The sequence below is a fragment of the Lepisma saccharinum genome, chromosome 9, assembly GCF_977018435.1.
Source record: "Lepisma saccharinum chromosome 9, izLepSacc3.1, whole genome shotgun sequence".
NCBI lineage: Eukaryota > Metazoa > Arthropoda > Insecta > Zygentoma > Lepismatidae > Lepisma > Lepisma saccharinum.
In genome coordinates this window covers 88,645,941-88,658,412 of record NC_139237.1, presented here as the reverse complement: position 1 = coordinate 88,658,412, position 12,472 = coordinate 88,645,941, and the positions used below count along the sequence as shown (strand labels likewise).

Sequence of the window (12,472 nt, the reverse complement as noted above, 5' to 3'; positions counted from 1 at the left end):
CGGCATTCGTACGCTGCCCGAAAGATGGGAGAAAGTAGTGGCCAGCGATGGACAATACTTTGAATAATGCCTGGGTAAGCAATGTTTTTCATTACAGCGTCATATTTTTGGGGAAAAACGGCGAAAGCAAAGTTGTACACCTTGTATAAAGCAAACTAAATGTTTTATAGAAAAGAAAAACACTTCTCCAGAATATTACCGTAAAGCTCTCAGTGTTGTTTCCAAACATGCCATAGAAACCAGGTATCACTTACATGGTAACAATTTAGACATGCCAAGACTTAACTGGAGAGAAATGAAAAGAAACCGTTGAAACATTATGTGTAAAGTAGAGTACTGCATTGAACCACTTTTGTTTTCTCAAACTCGATCGAATCTCCCACGCTCGAGCGTGATTCGCTCGAATATATAGAATATCAAATATCATTTCAATGTGACAATAATCGTACAAATATGTGTTAAATCAGTGCTGGTAGTTTCAGCCCATAATCATCTATTCATTTTCATATATTGTTATGTATTGGTAAGATAGACTAATTATATTTTATCATGGAGATGATGACTATGTTCACTTGAGTTTCAATTTCATTATGTCTTTCACTCCACGAAGCATATTTGAAGGCCCACAGCCACAGACAAATTACGGTTGTACGTGAACTACTGGGCTTCGAGCGTATACCGATGATCGTTTGCCTGTTCGAGCATTATTCGCTCGAGCGAAGAAACCGTAAATTCCATAAGCCGTCTAGCATCATCCGTGCGAACTATTAGACAATCGAGCAAAAAAGCCTCGATGCAGCTCTAGTGTAAAGTGTTTTCATTGTATAAAAAAACATGGAAACTAGGCTTAAAAATGTTACCATTGGAAAGAAACATATAAGAATCATCAAAAGTAAATTATTGGTAATAATTTTGAAACATCTTTATTTTCCTGTTTGTTAATTTGTGCCCATAGAAACTGATACTTGCGACTGAAAGCATCATCACTAACAATATTACTCCACTGCAACCTATTGATAAAATATTTTCATTCAAGCAGTATGTTTTATCTTTTTGTGATTATTTGGATAATTGTACATTCTGTGCGTAATTTTAACATTTTCTGATATTTTACTTACTCTAACAATGAAGGTAATAATGAAGAAATCAACAAAGAAAGCAGTTAGTTGATTAAATTGTTAAGCTTTATGGCCTTTATTGCCTTCCGCTATTGTTTAGTTATTTCTTGAAAAATGCAATATATTCTACATTTGCAATAAAAAATATAATAACAAAGAATTAATGTAATTTGGGTCACAATAGTAATAATAATAATGATAATGTGCAAACATGTAGGAGAATGTAAGAACTCCCTCCTTCACGTCCTTCATCTACATAGTATGTACTTTAAAATATCACACACTTACTGTTGTAAATATTACACTGTTGAAATAAATTCACAAATGAAGAAATACTGCTTCAAAAAAAAAATACTCTTTATTACTAGGGGGCGATTCTTTTTTGCCGCGGAGTGTACATCTATGCTATATTCATGGGTATCCGGGAAATGAATGTCAACCTAAAAGTATATACGTAATTTAGCACATATAATTTATTTTCAGTCTCAGATATTTATGTTAATTATTATAATGGCATTGAGGGAGCATGATAACTTCAAGCTGCAGTAGTGTTTTTTGTTTTGTTTTTTTGGGAGCAATTCTATTATTCATGAATATATGCCTAATTTGCTCCCCCTTCTCCTTAATGGAAATAATCCTGTGAACGTTCATGGCTGTGTTTCGCTCATTTTCACTCCAGTTCCAACAGAACCATTTAGTGGGTATTTTTGTATCTTGTCCCTTCCTTTCCTTTATTCTAAAGGTAAAGTAAAAAAGTAAAGTGCTCCCCTGTGCATAGCACCACGCCATGAAGGCGTATAGGGGGTGTGGGGGTAACGCCCCACACTTTCTTGATCCGGTCGTGAGTGGGGGTGATGTGATCAGCACGACACCCCTGACCGCCTTTACCCCCCAGGGTTTCCCCCAGGTACCCATGTTATTCGACGCTGAGTGGGCGCCGGGGCCGCTTCCATCGTTAGAAAAGTTCAACGGATGGAACTGGAGTGAAAATGAGCGAAACACAGCCATGAACCGGCCGTGGATCGAACCCGGGACCTTTAGCATGGTAGTCAGATGCGTTACCGACTGAGCCACCGCGGCCTTTATTCTGATGAAGCCAATGAGATAACCCCAAAATCTAGATAGCCAGTAACTTTTTGTTTGTTTATTACAGGTATGTTTATTCCCTTATAATATTTTTCAATTAATTTTTTCCAGTAATACAAAGGTTTTTATTTTTCAGGGTCTTACGTTACTAATCATGGTGGTGGAAGCGATAGTTGTGCTAGTGAGGCAGTCGTCCCATTTCAGAGTGACCCGTTCCCTACGGCCAATCTTCCTCGTAGACAATCGTTACTGTGGTGGTGTCCGGAGGTTCATTCGACAAGTGCTGCAGTCTCTCCCTCCAATCCTCGATATGCTTGGTCTGCTTCTTTTCTTCATGACAATTTACAGTCTACTTGGATTCTACTTGTTCAGCAGGAACGACAAGGATCCCTACTTCAAAAGCCTCCATGACAGTTTTGTCAGCCTTTTTGTTCTTCTGACAACAGCTAAGTAAGTACACACATGTGTTATTAACGCATAAATTTCCACAGTCATTCAATCGGATTACAGTAAAAAAAGGTAAAGAAATAAGAACAATTGAAACTTCTTTACTTCCCATGATTGTACAAAAATGAGAGAGAGCATTTTTCCTCAACCATGTTTGCACGGCTATGAATTGTCAGCGGGATAAAAAAGGGGGTTATTATCGTTCTGTACTAGTTGGTAAGAAAAGACTGCATCTGTTTTTAATTCCTTTGTACATAATTTCCTTATCCCGCCATCGAAAATATGATAATTGCGCTAAAGAATAAATTATAAAATAACCGATTATATTCAACACAATTATGAAATTATACAGAAATATGTATTATTATGATAAAATTGAAGAAATATGTTGTAAAAATGTGAAATTGGTAAAATATGCCCTATTTCGGATGATTTTCATCAGATATGTGAAGATCTCACCCCAGTATTTGATCGGATGCCAAATAAAAAACATGTTATAACTAGGGCTCGGACGTTGAAGACCTATAAATTGCCAAAAAAAGACGTATAAAAAGACCTAAAAATATCAAAAAATCGACCTAAAAACGGAAAAAGGGACTTATAAATGTGATCCGAATTAATGAATAACTTCAGTTTTAATGAATAAAAAATATTACAAAATTCTGGTGTAATCTTTCAGACAAGTTACAGTTAAAGGACTTTGTACCGTACCTGCTTCAGTCGTCCAAAAATGTTTTTCTCTCGTTTCAGGGATGGATCAAATATATTTCTTTCTTTCATTTTTTTATTTCTTTACTACAGAAAGGATGTTTAAGAGGTGATGAACTCATGATGATTCGAATTGAGAATGGGCAGTAAAAACGTAGTGGAAATTAGGTGAAGTTGCAAAAAAGTCGTTAAGACCTAAAAATAAAGGCTGAAAAAGGACCAATAAGCCAAAGAAAAACACCGAAAAAGGCAAAAATGGACAAATAAAACCCACCTTTTTCTGGCCTACTATGACCCAAAATGAACATATATTATGTTGGGCCTAGTCTTCAGACACTAGGAAAAAAAAGTCCCTGGCCCTAGTTAGTACTATGTCAAATTTCTTGAGCAAGTATGGACAGAAAGTAGGGATGGACCAATATGAAATGAAATGGATTTATTTATTTTACTTCGCACTTCTGCCACTTTTGGCTAATTGCGAAGATGAGGATGAATGTTGATAAGGTGTAATACATGAAGGGACAATCGCAAACACATATATGCAGCACACAACACAAATTCCAGAGATCCTGGCCATGGGTCCAAATGCCAGAGCCTTGCTAGGCTGCAGAATGCTGCCCAGGGTGTACTATGTGAGGTTGAGAATTGGGTGTCTATAGAAAGGTTCAACCCTTGCACTCCAAACCAATATGACATTTTGGCAAATAACAAGGACGAAATAATGATGAGCAGACAGCTGCAACATCCTTCGTGGAGTGGTTAGCACAGCATACTACCATGACAGTCCCAGGTTCAAATCCCAGCCTGAACATGGGTGATCTTTGTGAGTGTCCCTTCATCACATCGTCGCCTATCCTCATATTTGCGATTACCCAAAAGGGACAGAAGGGCAAAATAAAATAAACCAAATCAATCGATCAGTCAATGATTAGCTGACACTGTCAAAGGAACACCCATGTCCATGCTAGGAATTGAACTTGCGACTGTCAGTCGCTAGATCGTGAGTCTTGTATGTAACATCAGGGTGGCGACAGACCGGGAAATGTCAGGGAATTTTGTCTTTATCGACAAATGTTACTTTGAACTGTAGATGCGATGCAATGAACCTGCCAGGCAGGACTGGCACATTTAATGAATCTCTGATTATTTAATGTACTGAATTATAATTTTCTCTTGTTTGTATGGGAGCAATGGAGTGGAGTTGTCAACCAGAGAAGTTCGGGGGGTGCACCCACTAAGGCCCCATCTGACAGATGTCCAACACCAAAGTATGGCATTTTGTCAAACATTCTGAAGGAACATGTAAATCAATGAGGGCTTGTAATGCAACCTATTTTTTGTAGTTTGTGGTAGGACATTTTGTCGAATGAACATTATTAGGCTGCATTGATGTACGCATTTTTTGTCGGATATTGCCATCCAACTAATGTCGAATTGCAACAAAACGCCTCACTATGACATCCAATAGAAAATGAATGCATGGTACTTTCCTGCATCCAATTTTTTGTTTCATGTGATACGACATTTCATCGGACAAACTTTAGTTTCCGTTTATGTGTACGAATTTTGTTTGACGTACCTGTCAACATAAAAAATTGACAACTTTCGTTTTCTGCTACACTCACTTTGCAAATCACCCTCCTGTTCCCAGTTCTGTTAACCTCACGATAGATAGTTTTTAATCTACTTCAGGGGGTAGTTTATGTCCAATGTTATGGAATAAAGTAATAATAAATATCTAAACAATTTTCATATACTAATAATCACTTTAATCATTCAATCACTTTCCTCAGTAATCGATGTTCCTCTGCAGCTCCACTGAAGTTTCACTTTCTATCTATTTTGATTGAATTTACTAGGCTGGAACTTTATATGAGGGAGGGACATCCAGAGAGTAAGTTCCGATGAGCCATAAATTAAAACAAGAACATTGGTAGTAATTGTCATTTATTGTACATATTAGTTATAGCAACCCATAACTTACTTTTGACTTATTCATCACCGTTGTGCAGGCATTTGTTGTAGCGTGGCACTAAATTTTGTATGCCCATGCCATGTTTCTGCCTCCAAAAAGTGGAACCTTCTGTACAACAGTGTCACTATCATAAGTCATAACGTATCTCCTGCCAGAAATCGCTTTAGCTGAAGGAAGAGATGGAAGTGAGGTTGGGCCTCCTACTTGAAATAATGCAAAAGAGCACATGTGCTGTATGTGGTCATGCACGGTGTGTCAGCCTTTCCATCTATCGTCTGACCATACTCTCTCTTATGAAGTCCAGTCCTTACACCTCACAGCATTGTCAGTGGAGCTCTGCCGGCATCCGCTTCTGAACGCGCAGACATCTGATTCCGACACTTACTCCAGTAAGCAGGAGACTGTAAAACAGCTGCCATCTTTCTCCTAGCGCTGTTATGAATCTATTCCATTTACAGCACTGCGACTGCACCTGATTACAGCCACATACCACCTCTTCATATCTGTATACGTGTGTTGTGCACCAACCACTAAGGCCAGCAGAACTTACTTTCTAGATGCCCCTCGTATATAAACTTGCGGATGCTGTGATCAAACGCAAGTTTCTGTTTTAATAAGCTAAATCAGTAGAGTCCCCATCTATAAATTGCTTGCGTTATTTTTTAATTTTTTTTTTTGCCAGCAATGTTGTCAGTTACATGGTACTCTGATATTGTGAATGTTTGGCACTTTGCTTTGCATGATCCCATTGCTTCACTTTCAGAACATATACATAGTTCCGAGAAGCAGTTTTATGCATGATTTAAACATTTAAAACACATGACTGTTCTTTTTACAGATGTTCAAAGCATTTAAAGCACAGTATTTTAATGTTCTTAAAACTTGATATTTGATACTCTGTGGTTATTTGCGTGTTTTGTGACTTAGCCTCTAGTCTCATTTAGTCGTAACTCAAAAAATAATAAAATATTTTATTTAAACCTGTTTCCATGTGAAAAAAAATCTCTTCCCAGATTATGAATTGCAATATTTTTCCAAATTCACCATTTGTCAGTTTGAATATAAATCATAGAGAAATGAAGTAAATTTCTTGAAAGCTAATATGAGAACAAGCCATTCATGGAAGCTGTACATCCATGTACAAATACAATACATGGATTTATTTTAAAATTGTATCAGGAAAAATGCTAAATTTGTCCTGAAAAACCTGGAAATGTCATGGAATTTCATTTCTGCTTGTCTGTAGCCACCCTGAACATGCTCTGCCAAAGGACACGAAGAAACTTGAAGAGACTAAGTTAATTATTTAAATTTTAGATGAAGTAGGAAGATAACTGAATTTCTCATAGTTGTGTTTAATTTTCATGTGAAATTAGTTGCTCCTGGCAACTGTACAATCCCTTACTATTTTTATAACACCAAACACAATTTGTTTCCAGGTACTATGCAAACTCACTCAAATTTAGCATGATTTGAGATGCATTCAAGATTAATTTCAGAAGACAAGTCAAAGTTAGGTTTGCTGAACTCTTAGAACACACTGGAGATGTCTTACGGATCATGACATTTTTAAGGTTAGCAATTTGTCCATGAAAAATGTGTTGAGGTATATTTATTGGGTTAACCTTAATTTTGTGTTCATAATGGAAGTACTTTTATTTTTTTTTCAGCTATCCGGATGTAATGATGCCATCGTATGACAATTCAAGGTGGACATGTGTGTTTTTCATATCTTACTTGGCAATCGTTTTGTACTTCCTAATGAACTTGGTAAGTGATTCTGTGTGGTAATTTGCTTCTGTAACTGAACAGAAGAACTGTATGTATATAATAGGGTACATATATGCATGGTGGGTCTATTTCTGTTGTGGTCAAACCACTCCAAACCTATTATTTCTAATACTTTTACCGATATACTCTCCTGATATTCATTGGGACATTATATAGGGTGATACTTTTTGTACAAGGTCCGGAAAAATGCAAATATCTCAAAGGTTTTGCATTTTATTTAGAACAACATATATGAATGCTTTGCTTGATTCATGATAAACATGTCCATATTACAGAGGGCGTTGAAAATGTACATCACTGCTGTCCACACAGTCGAACTCAACCCTGCAAAGTAAAGCTGTAAAACTTTATGCCAGTACCTGTGCACTTCGGCCTGTACTCCACAGAAGCCAACTATACCGTAGCGAGCGCCAACTACAGCCGAAAGGAAGAGTGTTAATGGCAATAATGTGGCAGGTCATTATTGCTACTCATTGTTACTCACAGTCGGCTAACTTTATTTCCTGCCTTCCTCAAAGTACAAGGTTCTTTAACTGCATGTTTCATATTTGTACGTTTTCAATGAGCTGAGATATTTGTATTTTTCAGGACCTGGGGGAAACCCTGGGGGGTAAAGGCGGTCAGGGGCGTGATGCTGATCACATCACCCCCACTCACGACCGGATCAAGAAAGTGTGGGGCGTTACCCCCACACCCCCTATACGCCTTCATGGCGTGGTGCTATGCACAGGGGAACACTTTACTTTTACTTTTTTTTTTAGGGTCTTGCAAGGAGAAAATCACCCTGTATAACATAACAAAACTCAACCAATTTTCAAAGTTTTTCAGGGAATAATGCATGAATTTAATGCTTTTTTTGCTGTGAAATATTTGCTTGCTTTTTCCATTATTTATTGTCCCTCATTTCCGGCGTTCATTCCCTGTCTCATATCTATTTGCACTGCTAATTTGACGTTAAATGTCCATCAGCTATTCATTGATTTCAAAAAAGCATATGATTCGGTCAAAAGAAATAAATTATATAATATATTAGTAAAGTTTGGAATACCTAAGAAGCTTGTTAGTATGATAAAAATATGCACCAGTGAAACAGAAAGTAAAATTCGTGTGGGTAATAATATGTCTGACAAATTTACAATTCATGATGGGTTAAAACAAGGAGATGCATTATCTCCATTGCTCTTTAATTTTGCCTTAGAATATGCTGTAAGGAAGGTAAAAGAAACTAAAGAAGGACTAAAATTAAATGGTGTGACTCAGTTGTTAGCATATGCAGATGATGTAGACTTACTGGGGGATGATGTGAATACAATTAAGAATAATGCTAAAATATTTTTCAAAACTGCTAAAGAGATAGGTTTGGAAGTTAACAAAGAGAAAACTAAATATATGCTTACAGGCCGAAACCAAGTGTTAGGTAATAATCAAAAACTAATTATTGATAACAACTCGTTTGAACCAGTTTCCAAATTCAAATACTTAGGAGTAATATTAACAAATGAAAATTATATTAAAGAGGAAATAAAAAGTAGGCTTAATTCAGGAAATGCATGTTACTTCTCTCTTCATAAACTTTTGTCTTCTCGTTTAATATCTAAGAAACTAAAAGTTAAAATATACAAAACAGTAATTTTGCCTGTAGTATTATATGGGTGTGAAACTTGGTCCCTTACATTGAAAGAGGAACATAAATTGAGAGTATTTGAAAATAAAATCCTTAGGAAAATCTTTGGACCTAAAAGGGATGAGGAGACAGGTGAGTGGAGAAGGTTACATAATTTAGAACTACATAATTTGTACTCATGTCCAGATATTATTAGAATAATTAAATCAAGAAGACTTAGGTGGGCAGGACATGTGGCACGAATGGGAGAGGAAAGAGGAGTTTACAGGATTCTTGTTGGGAAACCAGATGGTAAGAGACCTGTAGGAAGGCCAAGACGAAGATGGAGGGACAACGTTGAGATGGACCTAAAGGAAATCGGTAGGGATGGAAAAGAGTATATAGAACTTGCTCAAGATAGGAACAGATGGAAGGCCTGTGTTGCTGCAGCCATGAACCTTCGGGTTTAAGAAGGCTAGAGAGTTAGTTAGTTAGTTAGTTAATTTGACGTTATATGTGCATGCTCCTCAATGTGAATATTATGCAGCAGAACGTAAACGTAGAACCTCAGCAATGTTGTAAATTGTCTGTGGAGATAGACAGTGTAGCAAAGCCAAGATCTCCATTAACTTCTATGAGTATTTATTATCTGTGGGAAAAAATATTTTACTATTTTTCCTTCCCAGATGCTTGCTGTGGTGTACGAGGCATTTACGACCATCGAGAGGGAGAAATTTAAAAAGCTGTTGCTTCACAAAAGGAAGGCCTGCCAGCATGCGTTTAAGCTGCTTGTGTCAAAACAGTCCCCCACAAAGATGAAATTCAGACATTTCGAAGGCCTTATGAAATTTTATGCTCCGAAAAAATGTGAGTATATTGTTTATTATTGGCTGTAATTAAGAGAGAAGCATTTATGTTAATAACAAATAAGTTTTATGTTTTTGTGCACTACTTGTGCTTCAATAATAATAATAATAATAATAAATATTTCATTCTTTTTAAAAGGCATGAGATGGTATTAACAATGTGAAAGTCAATTGAAGAAGTTTAATGAATAATTTTTAATGAGATGTGTCTATATTTTTAAAGTTTACAAGTGTTACAGAGCATGCAGTTAGTGAAAATAAAGTACCGTACCATAGCTAGTGTAATTTATGACTTTCTTAATAATATGAGACTACTAGTTTATCATTTTTTCATTATTACTATGAAATGAAAAGGTGGAGAGCAGTTTAAAAAATTTAAAACATGTTGAAAAATTGTGAATGCATATAGTTGGAACCTATGATGAATTCTTTTCAAGCCAATACTCAACCAATTAATTACAGTCCTAAAGTATCACTTTGCGACACTACTTAGAACATTGTTGTACTTATAAAATACAATGTACAGTGGGATGCATAACAATTACTCGGCAAATTGTCCATGACTAATTTAATTCATTTTCCCCTTGCACCCTATGCATTTTTAATAAATTAATTTTTACGTATGACGGTACAGAGGTTGTCAGCAGCTTGTTTGGCATTTCCTTTCAATTCTTGAAGCTCTCGTTGAGGAAAACAAAGAGAGTAAACATGGTGACGTACAATTTGCTTGGTAATACTTATGCATCCCACTGTACATGTCCATGACTATTTTCATTTTCTCTTTCATCCTTCGTGGTTTTAAAATATGAAATTTTATGATTCAGTTTGTTTGGCATTTTGTTTCAATTCTTGAAACTCTCATTGCATGAAATCAAATACATTTGGTAAATGGACAATTTGCTTGGTAATACTTATGTATCCCACTATACTGTAGTTGAGTACTGGATTATAAGCATATTTTTAATGATAATTTGACATATTTTTGTGAATTCATTCTGTATTTTTCAGCTAAAAGAGAGGTTTTGCTGATGTATAAAGTTTTAAACAAATCACAGACTGGTGCTATCTCGCTTGACGAGTTTTATAACGTATACGATGCTGTGATGCTGGAATGGCAACAGCCTGATTCCGACACCCCATGGTTTCACCAGCTGTGGCCGTCGTTGCAAAAGCTCTGCAAAGTCATCCATAAATTTGTTACATGGAAATATTTTGAACATGGTGTATGTAAGTATATTAGTGAGATTTTATTTTATTATTTAAAGGTAAAAAAGGTAAAGTGATCCCCTGTGCATAGCACCATGCCATGAAGGCGTATAGGGGGTGTGGGGGTAACGCCCCACACTTTCTCGATCCGGTCGTGAGTGGGGGTGATGTGATCAGCATCATGCCCCTGACCGCCTTTACCCCCCAGGGTTTCCCCCAGGTACCCATGTTATTCGATGCTGGGTGGGCGCCGGGGCCACTTCCACCGTTAGAAAAGTTCCCGGATTAGAACCGGCCGGGGATCGAACCCGGGACCTTTAGCATGGTAGTCAGACGCGTTACCGACTGAGCCACCACGGCCACATTTTATTATTTAGTATCACTTTTCTGCCACTTTTGGCTAATACCGTGGATGAGGATGAGTGATGATATGATGAAAGGACACTCAAAGAACACCCCTGCTCAGACTGGGATTCAAACCTAGGACTCTTGACATTGTAGCATGTGCTAACCACTCCACCATGGAGGTTGGCGTAAATATATTAGTGTTTATAATGAATACAACAAATACAACTTCTATTAGAATATGGTGAAGTTATTTAGCGTTAATGGGAATTATAAATAAATTAAAAATAAAATGTATCTAAAATTTGATTGATTGAGTTGGTGTTTTAAGTCCACTTTATGCACAGTAAGGCTAATTGGGACTGGACCTAAAGTTTAAAGTGGGATCCGAACCACTATGTGCCTCTACTGATTATTGAAACCCGGGACCCCTATGTGAGTACCTAAAAGTTAAACAAGTATGATAAGTAGATATGATATGAAATTATGACAGCCAATGTAATGAAATATTGCTCCAGGTTTTTGAAATTACAGTAACAATAATAAATATACAAGGGTTGGATAAAAAGTAATGGCAACACTGCTGTCCCGTGAAAGGGGCGAGTCACAGCGCCACAAGCGTTTCGTGGCTGATAAAGGAATGTGAGACGAGGAAGTATAGTGAGTGGGAGCGATTGTATGTTTTTCAGTCAAAAACAGCAGTGCTCTGAAGCAGAGGACGAGAGTGCAAGCGCCCTAACAATATGTTTAGGCAAGAAGAACAACGTCTCTCAGGCAGACGGTCAACGCAGCCTACTTCTGCACCTTCTTGCAACACCACCTTCGTCTCGCATTGAGAAGGAAGCGACGGCACAGTGTCCCATCATCCTGCTTGACAATGCAAGGTGTCACACTGCGAACAATGTGACGGCGCTCCTGCATAACTGGTAGTGGGAGGTACTGGAACATCTGCCGTATTCACCGGTATGAGACTGTGTGATTACGACCGTTTTGTCAAAATGAAGGAACCACTGGGCGGGAAGCACTACGACACGCGCGAAGCCATCATACGTGCTATAGGGCGGTCACTGCGGGACATCGACAGAGATGGACGCGCTGACGGTGTACGACGCCTTCCATACGTGTGAGAGAAGGTCGTAGAGATGAGGGGCGATTACTTTGAAGGAATGTAACACATGCTCCTCTGCCAATACAGTCAAGTACCAATTATACCAGTGTTGCCATTACTTTTTATCCAACCCTTGTACATTAAAAAGTATTAATTATTAAAGGCATCTGACTACCATGCGAGAGACCCGGGTTCGATCCCCGGCAGGGTAGAACCATG

At 37.5% G+C, this 12,472-nt stretch overlaps 1 protein-coding gene across 4 annotated transcripts in view; it reads left to right on the top strand.

Annotated features, from left to right (window-relative positions):
* The window catches only part of LOC145992233 (two pore calcium channel protein 1-like), a 57,665-nt gene that overhangs the window by 29,634 nt on the left and 15,559 nt on the right, over positions 1 to 12,472 (top strand). For all 4 annotated transcript variants that reach the window (XM_083128567.1, XM_083128566.1, XM_083128565.1 and 1 more), the window contains exons 5-8: positions 2,341 to 2,654; positions 7,005 to 7,104; positions 9,415 to 9,595; positions 10,603 to 10,821. In XM_083128567.1, the coding sequence (XP_082984693.1) occupies positions 2,341 to 2,654; positions 7,005 to 7,104; positions 9,415 to 9,595; positions 10,603 to 10,821 (814 nt within the window). The remainder of the gene's footprint in view (positions 1 to 2,340; positions 2,655 to 7,004; positions 7,105 to 9,414; positions 9,596 to 10,602; positions 10,822 to 12,472) is intronic.